We start from the raw sequence: 13472 nt of genomic DNA, 5'->3' as shown, positions 1-13472 counted from the left end.
TCGGACAGTTTGGGTTTAATAGAGGTTCGAGTTTCCAGGTCTTCAGGCTGGTTCCAGTAGATCTAACAAACACTCGGAACCAAACATCATGCCGTCCTTCACAGCACCACACCTCATGTACGCTGTAACTGCCTTATACTCCGTACACTCATGATACTCACGTACCTTACTCCATCCATCCATTAGCCTCAGATACCCGTCTGTACCTACCTCGTCTCAGCATTTAAACAATGATGCCTTCGAGAATTACGCATGCAATACGCGGATTCCCCCCTTACTGCGTGCGTCGTCCGTAAGGCCCGGGCGCATTATTTCGGCCAATGCCGTCTTTGTCCTATCAGCGGGCGTTGAGGTCGCACCAGACCCTGGCCCGCAAGTGACGCCGGGTCGCACCGCCACTCGTCGTCAGCTGCGGACCCCGAACCCCCAAGAACCAACGGCCCACCCGAGCCGCACTGGCCCCATCCTCCTGACTCTCCCTTATACTGCACCATCCACCTCCATTCATCAACTGCGCAAGCCCGCAAAAAGCAAGCAAGCAACGCCAACACCAACGACCCCATCGCCCGTTTGTTCTGCGGACTCGACAACCCGACCTCATTTGCCTCTGACCTACCGACGCAACCATGGCTAACGACGAGTACGATGTATGACCGCCTCCCCTCGTCTTTGTTCGAATGCTCCTGGCGCTAACTCGACATGCCCGAATAGTTCCTATTCAAAGGTATGCCTAGCCAAAGCCAACCTCAACCCAACGCCATAGTACATACATCGCGCCTCTCCCACCCTCGCACCTCGGCTCTCCGTAGACGACCTGCCCTCGAAATCGCAAGCTGACACATGCCTCTTTCGTAGTGGTCCTGATCGGCGACTCGGGCGTCGGCAAGTCCAACCTGCTTAGCCGGTTCACGCGCAATGAGTTCAACCTGGATTCCAAGTCGACCATCGGTGTCGAGTTCGCCACGCGCTCGATCCAGATCGACGGCAAGACCATCAAGGCGCAGATTTGGGATACCGCGGGCCAGGAGCGGTACCGCGCCATCACCTCGGCCTACTACCGCGGCGCTGTCGGCGCCCTGCTTGTCTATGACATCAGCAAGAGCAGCTCATTCGAGAACGTTACACGGTGGCTGAAGGAGCTCCGCGACCACGCCGATAGCAACATCGTCATCATGCTCGTCGGCAACAAGACGGATCAGCGGCACCTGCGCGCCGTCCCGACCGAGGATGCCACCAAGTTTGCGAGTGCGTTGCCCACCTACCACCAACCCTCGTGATGAAGGAGAGAGTGGAAGCTGACCAGCGCGCAGGCGAGAATGGTCTCTCGTTTATCGAGACGTCGGCTCTCGAGGCTACCAACGTCGACCTCGCCTTCCAGAACATCCTGAGCTGTACGGCCCCAATATACCCCCATCCGTCCACAAACCTGACTGACCTTTTGCGCAGCCATCTACGAGATCGTGTCATCCAAGAGCCTCGCCGAAGAAGGGGACGTCGGCAAGAAGTTCGACCCGAGGGAAGGCAACAACATCTCGCTCAGCCAGGAGAAGGCGAAGGAGAATGACAAGGGATGCTGCTGATACCTGGGCTCGGTCTATTGCTCGGCACACGGTTACATGGCGTCACGACTCTTGCTACGACTTGGGGGAAATTATTTTGTTACGACCTGGCGAGTGGGAGGGGGCACGGATCTGCTACACCTTGGGCTGTTTGGGGGGGATTGAATTCTCAAGAGGTTTAGGTCCTCTACTAGTACCCATGTTCACTTGTTCTTCTCTGCCTGCGCTGGTAGTTGGGATTTTCGAATGGTGTACAACCGTTCCTTATACCTACACTTAAAAATACCTCACGAAATATGCCTAATTGACTGGTGACATACATAATATTGACCTGATGGGTTGGGGACGCTGATGCTGACAGCTCTCACTCCCACCGCCTTGACTTGACGGGGGGTGTCTTAAGTCCGTCTCGTCTTGGACAAGAGAGTGGGGGCCCCAATCACCAACATGAGGAAGCTGACCGACACGTGGACTTTTGATCGGCTTTGTCTTTGCCTTGGAAACAATGGCATTCCACTCGACTCTCTCTTTGGCTTTCGAATGCTGCTTCATCCGAGTCGATCGAACAGATTTTCATTTGCCGTGTTGCTGTTGCTGCTTTGTTTCAGACTCGGCCAAGGAACCCAGCACCCAAATGGACCCGACCCCTGTCCACGGCTCCATCGCGATAAGCGATAAGCCTTATCGACCAGTGGGGCCGACCTTTGTCGGCGAACTTTTTCTGGATTGTTGCTTGCAATCGCGACCACCTTCAATCCATCCGCAGCACAGAGAGGGCCTCGCCAAGAAAACACCAGCCTTCGACAACTCTCACCATGGCCGCCGTATACAAGACATTATCCAAGAGCTCCTCCAAGGAGGACAAGGAGGAGCAGAGCAATGGCACGGTGGAGCGGAAAAACAAGCAGAGGGTCCTCATCCTCTCATCTCGCGGCGTCACCTACAGGTCTGTATATCCTGGCCCTTGATCAAGTCGAATCAAGTCAACAATGGCAGAAGAAGTCTCGGGAGTGTCGCAGGACCACGCAGCTAACTTGAGACATGGAAAAAAGGCACCGGCACCTTCTCAATGACCTCGCCGCGATGCTCCCGCACGGCCGCAAAGACGCCAAGTTCGACTCCAAGTCCAAGCTGTACCAGCTCAACGAGCTGGCCGAGCTCTACAACTGCAACAACGTGCTCTTCTTCGAGGCGAGGAAAGGAAAGGACCTGTACATGTGGTTCAGCAAGGTCCCGAACGGGCCGACGGTCAAGTTTTATGCGCAGAACCGTAAGTGGACATGACACACCGCGCACGGGTTGGACGATGAGGAGGGAGCTAACCGCCAATTTCTTTTTCTTTCTTTGCAGTCCACACCATGGAAGAGCTCCACTTCCAAGGCAACTGCCTCAAGGGCTCGCGGCCGATCCTCTCCTTCGACGGCGCCTTCGAGAGCGAACCCTACCTGCGCGTCATCAAGGAGATCTTTATGCAAATCTTTGGCGTCCCGCAGGGTGCGCGCAAGTCCAAGCCCTTCATCGACCACGTCATGTCGTTCAGCGTGGCGGACGGCAAGATTTGGGTGCGCAACTACGAGATCCGCGAGGTCGAGAAGGTTAAGGGTGACAAGGACGTCGAAGAGGACGGCGAGGAAAGCAAGAAAGCGAAAAAGAGCAGCGGTGGTAGGCCGGACAGCAAGGACACGGATATCAATCTGATTGAGATCGGTCCGCGGTTCGTCCTCACGCCCATCGTTATCCAGGAGGGTGCCTTTGGCGGCCCCATCATCTACGAGAACAAGCGGTTCATTTCGCCCAACAAGATCCGCGCCGAGCTGCGCAGGGCCAAGGCGGGTCGGCATATTGCGCGCATGGAGCAGCAGCGCGAGGCGCTGGCGAGGAGGAAAAAGCTGGGTTTGGACGAGGGGAAGATGAAGAAGGACCCGGCGGGGTTGGATACCCGGGATTTGTTCGCCTGAAGGGACAGGAGGAGGATGGTGGTCGTTGGGGCTGTTGGGGTTGTAATGTCTCGATGCTGATGTCTTGTTCATCATTTTGGACGGCGTTCATGGTTGGGGGATTTCTCGGGTGTGAAAAGGGCCGAAGTGTCAACTTGGAACTGGCGCCGCAAAATATACATGTAAATTTTGTTGCTTGTTCGGTATTTAGGGGCTGTTTCTACGTGATACTAAGAGAGTCGATTACAGTTGGCTCGTTGTTGCTGTCGACCACTGAAAAAAGTAGTTCACCAGAGCAAGCCACCCATTCTCCGTATCCACCGAGCTTTCTCCCTTTCTCACACCCCGTGTCATGGAAGGAGAAGGACAGCAGCAGCAGCGCTTCATTCTCTGAGTATTATCGATATCCCAGGAGCACCTTGCTTGAAGTTTTCCAAGTATGCCGTCTCTCCGGACGGAAGCCACTCTGAATTGCCGGCTGCTGTGAAAACGTTCTCTGATAGTTGGGGTGCCTTTGTGGATGTATCCCTTGACCAAAGCATGTACCTCAGTACCCAGAGGCCATCGGATCACGAGGCTTAGAACCCAAGTGGTACATATATCTCTTGGTCAGTAGTAATCTTTATTTTGTGGAAGAGATTAGGTTTTGTTGCCACGGCCGAGTTCCGTCTGTTTTTGTGCCCCTGGCTACTCCGTCTGGGTGCTGTTGTTGAATTCCCCAATAGGGGAAGGGCAGTGGCAAGAACAACAAACGCGAAGACCGAAGGCTGTCTATTTAACTTCCAAAAATCAAGAATAGAATACCTCTTCATTCTGGAACTAGATCCTAGATGAAGTATCCCTCTTCGATTTCTTTTCCGTTGTGCCATCTCGAGCTTTCTCTTCTTTCCACCTTCACTAGGTTCTCCCGTTGATCCGGAGCCGCTTGTAAGTCGCCCGGCTACAGCTTTCTCGGATTTCGCCACCTTTGTTACTCGATTATTTTGTAACCCAGCCTTGGCACCAGACCCAGCTCCCAGTGAGATCCGTTTCATCCAGCCACTCATCTCACTCTCTCCCTAACATCATCTCTCGGCCCAGCACTACTTTCAGCCAAGCCTACACCGTCCCCGAACAACACCCTCGACCACCTCAACCTTCACCACCACCAAAACACGTTCGCGACAAGACGAGGTGAGATCTTGGCTGCGGGTAAGAGGTAGGTCGCCCATCTAATTTTTTATTTCATATCATGAATGTCCAATGCAACGCGTCGCTGGGGAATGTTGGATGGGAGAAGACGGTGTGTATGTTGGATGAAGCCGTGCAAGCCGCGAATTGCGCCGCCGGTTGAAGCCATCCATCTGGTTCATCCATCCACTTGACAGATGGACGGGCACACACACAGCTTTGGGTTCTGGGATTTCATTTTCTTTTGGTTCTGTCCTGCTTCTCATTTTTGTTCAAATATTCTTTGATCGCCCAGTTTTCTGACTTACGGGCAGAAAAGTATTCTAAACCATATCGCCGACTTCCTTCATCGGGCTGTTATCCTTGGCGGCGCCTTCGTAGACGGCCGCTTGTCACCCCGTGGTTGTCCGCCTCTTCGCCGAAGGTCTCGCGTCTCAAGAAGCTGCGTGGACACTCGGTCCGGTGTGTCGGCGTCTGAAGGGTACGTCGTCTGCCCTGGCGGGCCTCTCTGGCTTCATGTGGTTTCCATCTCATGCCATCTCATGCCCGAGCATGAGCCTGTCCTCAGCATTCGGACTTCTCTTTTTTCGCCTTCTCCATCAGTCTGCTGGACCTTGGATTGCCGTGCTTCATCGAACAGCTCCGTCAAGAACCGGCACCCTTCTATCAAGACATTTCACTAACCTTAACAGATCGAGGTCATCCGTCTCAGGACCCTTCCCTGCCGCAACGTTCCTGCGGCCAACAAGCCCAGGATGGACGACGTCGACAACGACGTTGTCATGGATGGTGAGGACTGCCGCATGGCCGATGGCCCTTCTGGCGTCGCCAATGCCAACGGGTTCTTAGATCCCACGACGACGACCACCGAGGAGACGTCGTTTCCAAGCAATAGCACTACGACCACCACCAATGGCCCGAGTGTGGCCAATACCGCCGCGCATGATGATGATGAGGAAGAGTCGGAGGACGACAACGATCCCACGTCCTTCCCCGAGCATCTCCGCCGGCGCGGCATTCTCCCGACCGGGTGCTGCTATGACGACCGTATGAAGCTCCACGCCAACGCGGACTTCGGGCCGAACCCGCATCACCCGGAGGATCCCTCGCGGATCGAGTACATCATGAAGACCTTCAAGAAAGCTGGTCTGGTATATACGGGCTCTGATGCGGAACTCATCAAGATCATCCAGGAAAATCCTACACGGTACATGTGGCGGATCCCGGCCCGCGAGGCGACCAAGGAGGAGATTTGCATGGTCCACCATCCTGGCCACTACAACTGGGTTGAGGCGCTATCGCGCATGTCGACGCAGGAGCTGCGAGAGTTGTCGATGCGCATGGACCAAGGGCGCGACTCGCTCTACGTCGGCAGCATGACCTACGAAGCCTCGCTCATCTCGGCCGGCGGCGCCATCGAGACCTGCAAGAGCGTCGTGGCCGGCATCTGCAAGAACGCCTTCGCCGTCATCCGGCCGCCAGGCCATCACGCCGAGTTCGACGCCCCCATGGGGTTCTGCCTGTTCAACAACGTCCCGATCGCGGCCAAGATCTGCCAGGCCGACTACCCGGACCTGTGCCGCAAGATCCTGATCCTCGACTGGGACGTCCACCACGGCAACGGCATCCAAAACCTCTTCTACGACGACCCCAACGTCCTTTACATTTCTCTACATGTCTATCGCAACGGCGAGTTCTACCCCGGCAAGCCGGACAACCCACTGACACCCGACGGCGGGCTCGAGCACTGCGGCGCAGGGCCTGGGCTCGGCAAGAACGTCAACATCGGCTGGCACGACCAGGGCATGGGCGACGGCGAGTACATGGCGGCGTTCCAAAAGATCGTCATGCCCATCGCGCGCGAGTTCAACCCGGACCTGGTGATCATCTCGGCCGGGTTCGACGCGGCGGCGGGCGACGAGCTGGGCGCGTGCTTTGTGTCGCCGGCTTGCTACGCGCACATGACGCACATGCTCATGTCGCTTGCGGGAGGCAAAGTCGCCGTGTGCCTCGAGGGCGGGTACGACCTCGAGGCCATCAGCAAGTCGGCGCTCGCCGTGGCACAGACGCTCATGGGATACCCGCCGCCACCTATGGAGATACCGCGCATCAGCCGCGAGGCGGCCAAGGTCCTGAATAAGGTCCAGGCGTACCAGGCGCCGTACTGGGAGTGCATGCGCGCGGGTATCGTTGACGTGCAGGAGCGCCAGGCGCTCGAGTCGTCGCGGCTGCATGATGTCGTCCGGCGCGCGCAGAGGCAGGTGCTCAGCGAAAAGCACGGGATGCTGCCGCTGTATATTCAGCGGGATATTCTGTTCAAGTCGTTTGAGAACCAGGTCCTCGTGACGAGGGGGATTCAGAGCGCGAGGAGGATTGTGGTGATTGTGCATGATCCGTGAGTTTTGACCTCTGTGGGTTGTTGAGGAGGAGGGGTGAGGGTTGTTTTCTTGCTGACTTGATGTGTTCTCTTTGTGATAGTCCCGAGCTTCACGCGCAGCCTGACCCGATCGACAATACCCTGGAGCCGCACAACGCTTGGGTGGTGAGTTACTTTTGTTGTCTGGTCATGTTCTTCTGGTGGAGCAGTTCTGACGACGCATCGATGTGCAGACGGACGGCGTGAGCCGTTACATTGACTGGGCCATTGAGAAGGGCTTTGGCGTCATGGACGTGAACGTGCCGCACTACATTACGCACCCGGAGGTACGGACACACTTGGGGAACGATCTTGATGTGTGTTGAGGAGAGAAGGTGATTGACACGTTCGTTCTAGGATACCGAGGCATTCACCCCGCGCGCCGACGAGCGCACCATCCAAGCGCAGGTGCAGGAGCTCATGTGTTACCTCTGGGACAACTACCTCCAGCTCTACGAGGTCGAGGATATCATCCTCATTGGCGTCGGCAACGCGTACCTTGGAATCAAGGTTCTTTTGATTAACCGACGTATGTTTCTTCTCCTCCCTGCATTGTCATATCACAACACTAACATACACGCTACCCTCCCACAGTGGACGTCAAATCCCGCGTGGCCGGCGTGGTCAACTTTGTCAACGGCAGCCTGCGGCCCGTCAAGTCAGACGTCGACTCGGACCTCTCGGCTTGGTACAAGGAGCACTCGCAGGTGTACGTGGCCAACGACCACGCGTGCTGGTCCGACGCGGACCTGACGCGCAAAGTCATGAAGCGCCGCTTCGGAAACGTGATTCGGTCGCAGGCCAACGGGCTCTCGGCCATGATGGCGGAGCATTTCGGGGAGGTGCAGCAGTTTATCCTGGAGAGGGTTGGGGAAGATGAAGGGGATGAGGAGATGGAGGAGGACGAGAAGAGGGTTGATGGTGGCGGGAATAACCATCATCATAATAATGCTGGTGGTGCGCAGGGGAGGAAGACGGGGTAGGACCCGGTCACGCCGCCTGCGAAGAATAGGAAGAGGAAGTGGGATGTGGTTGAGTGGGAGGATGAGGAAGGGGAGGATGCGGACGATGAGCTGGAGAGCAGCGGGGAGAGTTTGTCTTCGAGAATGATCAGCTCGAGTGGAGGGAGTAGTGGGTGGGAGGAGGATTGAGGCAGTAGGTGGAGGTGAAAAGGAGGGAATTTTCTTGAGCGGGTTAGACTTTGGGAGTTTGAGGGTGGTTCTGGACAAGTTGATTACATGCACCTGGCCTTGGAGGAATGGAGGAGGGCGAGTACATACTCATACATGGCGAGGAGGAAGAGGGTTGGAGAGAGCAAGTCAGGGAGAGAAGAGAGCATACTCGGGAGTGGTGCTTTCGGGGGGTGTATGATAGGCAGGTATATTGGGCATACTGGCGTTTAGTGCATCATTTGAGACGGCCTCCTGGCTAGAGGAGGTCGGTAGCAACTAGATTTAATTCCTTTGCTTTTTTCCATGACTTATTATTCTGTCTCCTTCCTCCCATCGTTGTTCCCAACACACAGCTATGATCACGTGATCACACTGGTCGGTGCCTCGAGGGTTCAGGTGGTCGAGTGGTCCGTGCGCTCGGGAGTTTGGCGGAACTTGCCGTCAGGTTCCCATCCAAGGGGCGCCCCACTTCGCGGTCGTCACTCGCGTCTGGAGGTCCCAATCAATTTCACTTTCACTTGCACTTTCAGTTTCAACTTCACATTCTTCCTTCGACCTCACATTCCAACAACAACCGCAACCACAACAACACACCCCAACTTGACCCTGCCGAGGGGAACCCGTCGAGTCGTGACCCTGGAGACAAAATAAATCAGACCGAGTTTTGGCGTCCCATCAACCACGACAGCGGCACCATGGATCGCGGCCGACCGTAAGTACTTGCCTCTCACCATCTTCTTCCGTTTGTTCTTGGACTCGGTGGTCGGTTGGAAGTCCAACAAAACAGACCATATGCCGCTATTCCCTCGGGTCCCTCGAGGCTCCTCGACCCTTCATTCTATCCCCACATTCATTCATTCATTCATTTGATCCTCTCACTAACAACTTCTCTCCCTTCCCAACAGCCGGTACGGGGACGGTGAAGTCCGGCGTTATGGGGCTGGAGAGTCCTACCGACCCTTTAACCGAGATCGGTCACCTCCTCAACGCCTCCGCAGCCCTCCGCTTCGCGACCGCCGCTCTCCTCCACCGCCGCCAGTGAGCGACAGCTACGTGCCCGGCCGCTCCCCGCGCCGCCGCTCGCGCAGCGCAGACAGGTTCCGACGCGACCGCGACCGCTCCCGCGACCGAGACAGAGACAGAGACCCCCGCGACAGGGATAGGGATAGGGATATCACTATGCGGGATGACCGCTGGCGCAGGAGTCCGAGCCGCGGCCGTCCTCCCCGGAGTCCTCCGCCCCGCCGCCTGTCGCCGAGGCCGCGCAGCCCGCTGAGGCGTAGTCCGCCCCCGCGGTTCGGGTCGCCGCCGCGCAGGGATGATATTCGGAGAGATGATCGGGGCCATGATCGGTGGGAGAGGGAGAGGGATGATAGGCGGGATGATTGGAAAGATGATCGCGACGAGCGCCCGCCAAGGTCGCCGTTGCGCGGCACCAGGGATTACGACATGAGGGATCTCAGGAGGAGGTCGCGCTCTCCGTTTGATAGGGATAGGCCCCTGCTCCGTCGCGATCGGTCACCGCCGCCGAGGCGTCCGACGCCGCCGCGCGGTGCCAACGTGTATCGTCCGCGGTCAAGGAGTCCCGATCGCCGAGATCGCGGTGATGATCGCTACGTCGGAGCTGCATACCGACGCCCGTCCCCGCCTCCTCCGCGTGAGCCACCAGCAGGACCCATGCACTCGAGGTCTGGTTCGGGCCGGTCTTCGCCCCGCCCAACCTCGGTCCGCCGCGACGAGCGATCCGTTCCGGCTTCTCCGTCGGCCCAGTCTCACTCATCCAATGCGCCGCTGTCGGCTTCGGCTACGGTTCTGACGGTTCGTGAGACCCCCAAACAACCGCCTGCGCCGTCTTCCCAGCCCGCGCAGCAGCAGGCTGCTTCTTCTGCTACTGCTGCTGCTGCCGCTGTTGCTTCTTCGTCTGCTGCTTCCGCTCCCCAGCTTACACCGAAGCCGCAATCGTCCGGCCCCGCGGCGCCGCCTGTTACAGATGCCAATACGACCCCGGTCAAGTCACCTCCACGAGGCCCCGCTGCTTTAAGGCCCCCGCCCACGGGACCCGCCGCTGCCAGGAGAATGCCGTCGCCCGCGACCCCGACGGCTGTGTCATCGCCCCGCGCGCCTCCTCAGGGTCCTGCCTCCGCGAGTAGGCCTGGAGGAACTAGTCCTACCGTCCCTCCCGCCGGTCCGAGGGGTTATGTGCCTCCGCCGCGCGGGAGCAATTTTCCTCCTCGCGGAGGCGCGGGACGAGGTGGGTTCGGGCCGCCGAGGCATTCTATCTCCGGTCCGGCTGGTGCTGGCTCGCCTACTCTCCCGCCATCTGGGCCAGCTGCTGGCCCAGGGGCAGGTGGTATCCCCACAGGTCCACGGGCACAGTCAGCCGCGTCCTCGGCAACCGGTTCTCCTTCTGTAGCCGCCGGATCTGCAACAACCAGCAGCAGCGGCACCGGTCCCGGCGCCGCTGCCACGACGCCTAACGCCCCGCCTGTGGCCAACACAGCCAGCACCGCTGGCAACAGTAATAGCAACAGCGCACAAGCCAACACAACTACCACTGCAGCCACGAACAAGCCATTCAACCCCCCGACCGGCCCGTCCGCTCACCACCCCCACCACTCCCATCACCATCACCATCACCCGCACCACCACCGTCCCACCTTTGCCCAGTCCCTCCTCAACACCCTCCCGCCTATACTCCTGGGAGGCAAAGTGGACCCGACAGTCGTACCGCCCGAGCTGGACCCGCAACACCGGCGCATGCGCGACGAGGAGGAGCGTTTGCGGGAAGAATTGCGGGCGAAGCAGGAGCGCCTGCGCAAGAGCTTAAGGATCTGGGACCGCATGGAGAGGGAGGCGAAAGGATGGGAGCTCAAGAGCGAGTTGAGCGGGGAGAGCTTGAGGAGGATTGCCGGGGAGGCGGGCGGAGGTGCCGCCTTTTAGGGGAGCAGCACCGCTGGTGTCCGTTCTGGAGGCCGGGTTGGGCATGAGGGAAGGGAAAGGTGGTGGGGAGGTTGGTGATGAGGGTAACTTACAGGTGGTATGAGGTGGGGATATATGAGGGTGGATGGTTGGTTGAGAGGAAGGTGGAGGAGGAGAGTTGGGGACGTGGTCTGGAATTGTGTGGCTCTGCTTGCCTAACTGAGGTAGGCCAGGCTGTATTGATTTAATATGGGATTATGGGGACGGGACACATGATGAGCATTGGCTTGGGATGGTTGAGATGAGTCGGCATTGATTTGGTGTCCTTCCTTAGCCCAGCATGTAAGGGTTATTGTCAGCGAATAAGGTGGGTTACTTTCCGGGTTCTACTTGCTTTACTTTACTCTGCGGACTGTTTCGGCTTGTAGGACTATTACCTAGCTAGGATTGTACTGAGAGAGATATAATGTATTAAACTGTTTAGTTATGTATATCAACTTTTTTTCTTTGTTTATTCATTTTTTCTTAACAAAATGGACGTCCTTCCTCCCACGGTGAGAGGGTTGGCTGTTTTATGTTGTTTGTGCTCTATCTCTGCTATCTCCTCTGTCCAAAGTTTGTCTGAACAGAGGCATCACATGGACTTGGCCACTCTGCCCAGACAGCTGAATGTTCTTCAGAAGCAAATTCGCAGTCGACCACCCATCTTGCTTACCAGAAAGTTAGTTGTGTCGTGGTTTAGCGGACAGACAAATGAACGGAATACAGTCAAGCAAACGGACAAAATACACAGTCACACAAACAAACATGACACAAACAAGCGAACGAACGTCATACACAAACGAATGAACAAATATAATACATATAACCAAGCGAACAACATACCACACGCAAACAAACCAACAGACAAGCAGGTGAACATGACCTTGACTATATTAACCAGAGAGAAGACTACCGCTGCTCCTTACCTCCAGATAGAGGTCACAGCACAGCACCGCACAACACAGGACAGAATATCATATTATATATATATATATAACATAACCAACCACACAGCTACCTGCTACCTACCGTACCTATAATATAGAGTCATCACCAAACAAAGACAGCACACAAGCTGCTCCAGTCGGCACCCAGACCCCAAGCCAGCCGATCACCAGCTTCTGCAACAACCATCCTTCTCTTCGAGCAGCCGTCTGCACAACACTCCGGCCCAGCCCGGAACCCATCCCGGAAATCACCCCGGCAATTACAACCGTCCCGGAAACCAGCCCGGGGTTATCAGCCTCTAGGCCAAGAACCGGGGCTGTCGCGGATTCCGCGTCCAGCATGGTCACGGATTCGTGCAAGTTCTATAAGTTGAGGAATAGTTCAGGGGGAGGAGCGAGGAGGAATTACAAGGACAAGGAGACATGAATTGGTTGCAATGAATTGAACCTGGGGTTTCCCTCTTGACATTCCCTCTTTCCATTCCGGAATCTTGCTGAAGCAAAGATGGAACAAGGAAAGGCAACACACAAGACAAGGGGAGACCGATGAACCTCGCCGGAGTGAACCAACCGCCAAGTCAATATGAAAAACCAACTCCATGACTCCATGATCAGATCGACAACGTTGTGTCTTTTATGTATTATAGACAAAGCCAAAGTGTTCCACTCCAATGTCAACCAACGGCGACGAGTTAATGATCTATCCAGTTCAGCGTCAGTAACCTTGACCTCATTACCTAGACACAAGTGTTCAAGATACCTACCTATTTCCAAAGAAATATATATACCGGCCTAGACCCTGGGACCCTCGGGCGATTCGGACCCGCCTGGACCTCTACTACGTTCTGCGTGGCAGGGGCGCCAGAGCCCAGAGGCTTGCAAAGGGGGTGGTGAACTGGCTTCTACAGTCGGGGAGGCTCCCAGAATATAGGCTAGCTGTAAAGCTAGACCTAGGCTTTGGGGAGGATCCGGGCTAGCGCTGGCCAGGGGGCCACAGAGGGCCCCCAGGCCGGCACTGGCCTAACCACTCTTTTCCTTTTCTTTCGTAGCTTTCTGGATTCCTATGTCTGTGGTTCTAAAGGAGGGTTACAGGTTTTTCACCCGGCCCACGGGCACGGTTTTCCTGTATACTAGCCGAAGAAGGACCGACGAGCCCTGACCAAGGGCATGGCGGAGTAGGAGAAATAAATAAATAAATAAATATATACCGGCCCATCGTCCACTGAGGCATTCCCAGAGTTGTTCTCTCTTTCTTCAGCAGCGAAAAAAAAAAAAAAAAAAAAAAAAAAAAAAAAAAAAAAAAAAAAAAA

At 56.3% G+C, this 13472-nt stretch overlaps 5 protein-coding genes across 5 annotated transcripts; 4 read left to right on the top strand and 1 right to left on the bottom strand.

Annotated features, from left to right (window-relative positions):
* Window positions 1–626: 626 nt before the first annotated feature.
* VTJ04DRAFT_8809 (uncharacterized protein) lies at window positions 627–1580 on the top strand (the record flags this gene model as incomplete). The annotated part of the gene is made up of 5 exons (XM_069367286.1): window positions 627–647; window positions 712–724; window positions 856–1245; window positions 1311–1391; window positions 1447–1580. The coding sequence occupies 5 exons, from the start codon at window positions 627–629 to the stop codon at window positions 1578–1580; spliced, it is 639 nt and encodes a 212-aa protein (XP_069215630.1).
* Window positions 1581–2374: 794 nt separating this feature from the next.
* On the top strand, window positions 2375–3517 carry VTJ04DRAFT_8808 (uncharacterized protein; the record flags this gene model as incomplete). The annotated part of the gene is made up of 3 exons (XM_069367285.1): window positions 2375–2505; window positions 2612–2829; window positions 2910–3517. The coding sequence occupies 3 exons, from the start codon at window positions 2375–2377 to the stop codon at window positions 3515–3517; spliced, it is 957 nt and encodes a 318-aa protein (XP_069215629.1).
* A 1904-nt stretch (window positions 3518–5421) lies between these two features.
* On the top strand, window positions 5422–8065 carry VTJ04DRAFT_8807 (uncharacterized protein; the record flags this gene model as incomplete). The annotated part of the gene is made up of 5 exons (XM_069367284.1): window positions 5422–7061; window positions 7145–7208; window positions 7277–7369; window positions 7440–7611; window positions 7677–8065. The coding sequence occupies 5 exons, from the start codon at window positions 5422–5424 to the stop codon at window positions 8063–8065; spliced, it is 2358 nt and encodes a 785-aa protein (XP_069215628.1).
* Window positions 8066–8949: 884 nt separating this feature from the next.
* Window positions 8950–11194, top strand: VTJ04DRAFT_8806 (uncharacterized protein; the record flags this gene model as incomplete). The annotated part of the gene is made up of 2 exons (XM_069367283.1): window positions 8950–8966; window positions 9160–11194. 2 exons carry the CDS (start codon window positions 8950–8952, stop codon window positions 11192–11194), a joined length of 2052 nt encoding a protein of 683 aa, XP_069215627.1.
* Window positions 11195–11388: 194 nt separating this feature from the next.
* VTJ04DRAFT_8805 (uncharacterized protein) lies at window positions 11389–12504 on the bottom strand (the record flags this gene model as incomplete). The annotated part of the gene is made up of 2 exons (XM_069367282.1): window positions 11389–11559; window positions 12427–12504. 2 exons carry the CDS (start codon window positions 12502–12504, stop codon window positions 11389–11391), a joined length of 249 nt encoding a protein of 82 aa, XP_069215626.1.
* Window positions 12505–13472: the final 968 nt, after the last annotated feature.

This window comes from Mycothermus thermophilus (assembly GCF_041956435.1).
Source record: "Mycothermus thermophilus strain CBS 625.91 unplaced genomic scaffold VTJ04scaffold_6, whole genome shotgun sequence".
NCBI classification, from domain to species: domain Eukaryota; kingdom Fungi; phylum Ascomycota; class Sordariomycetes; order Sordariales; family Chaetomiaceae; genus Mycothermus; species Mycothermus thermophilus.
This window is presented reverse-complemented; position numbering and strand designations above follow the sequence as displayed.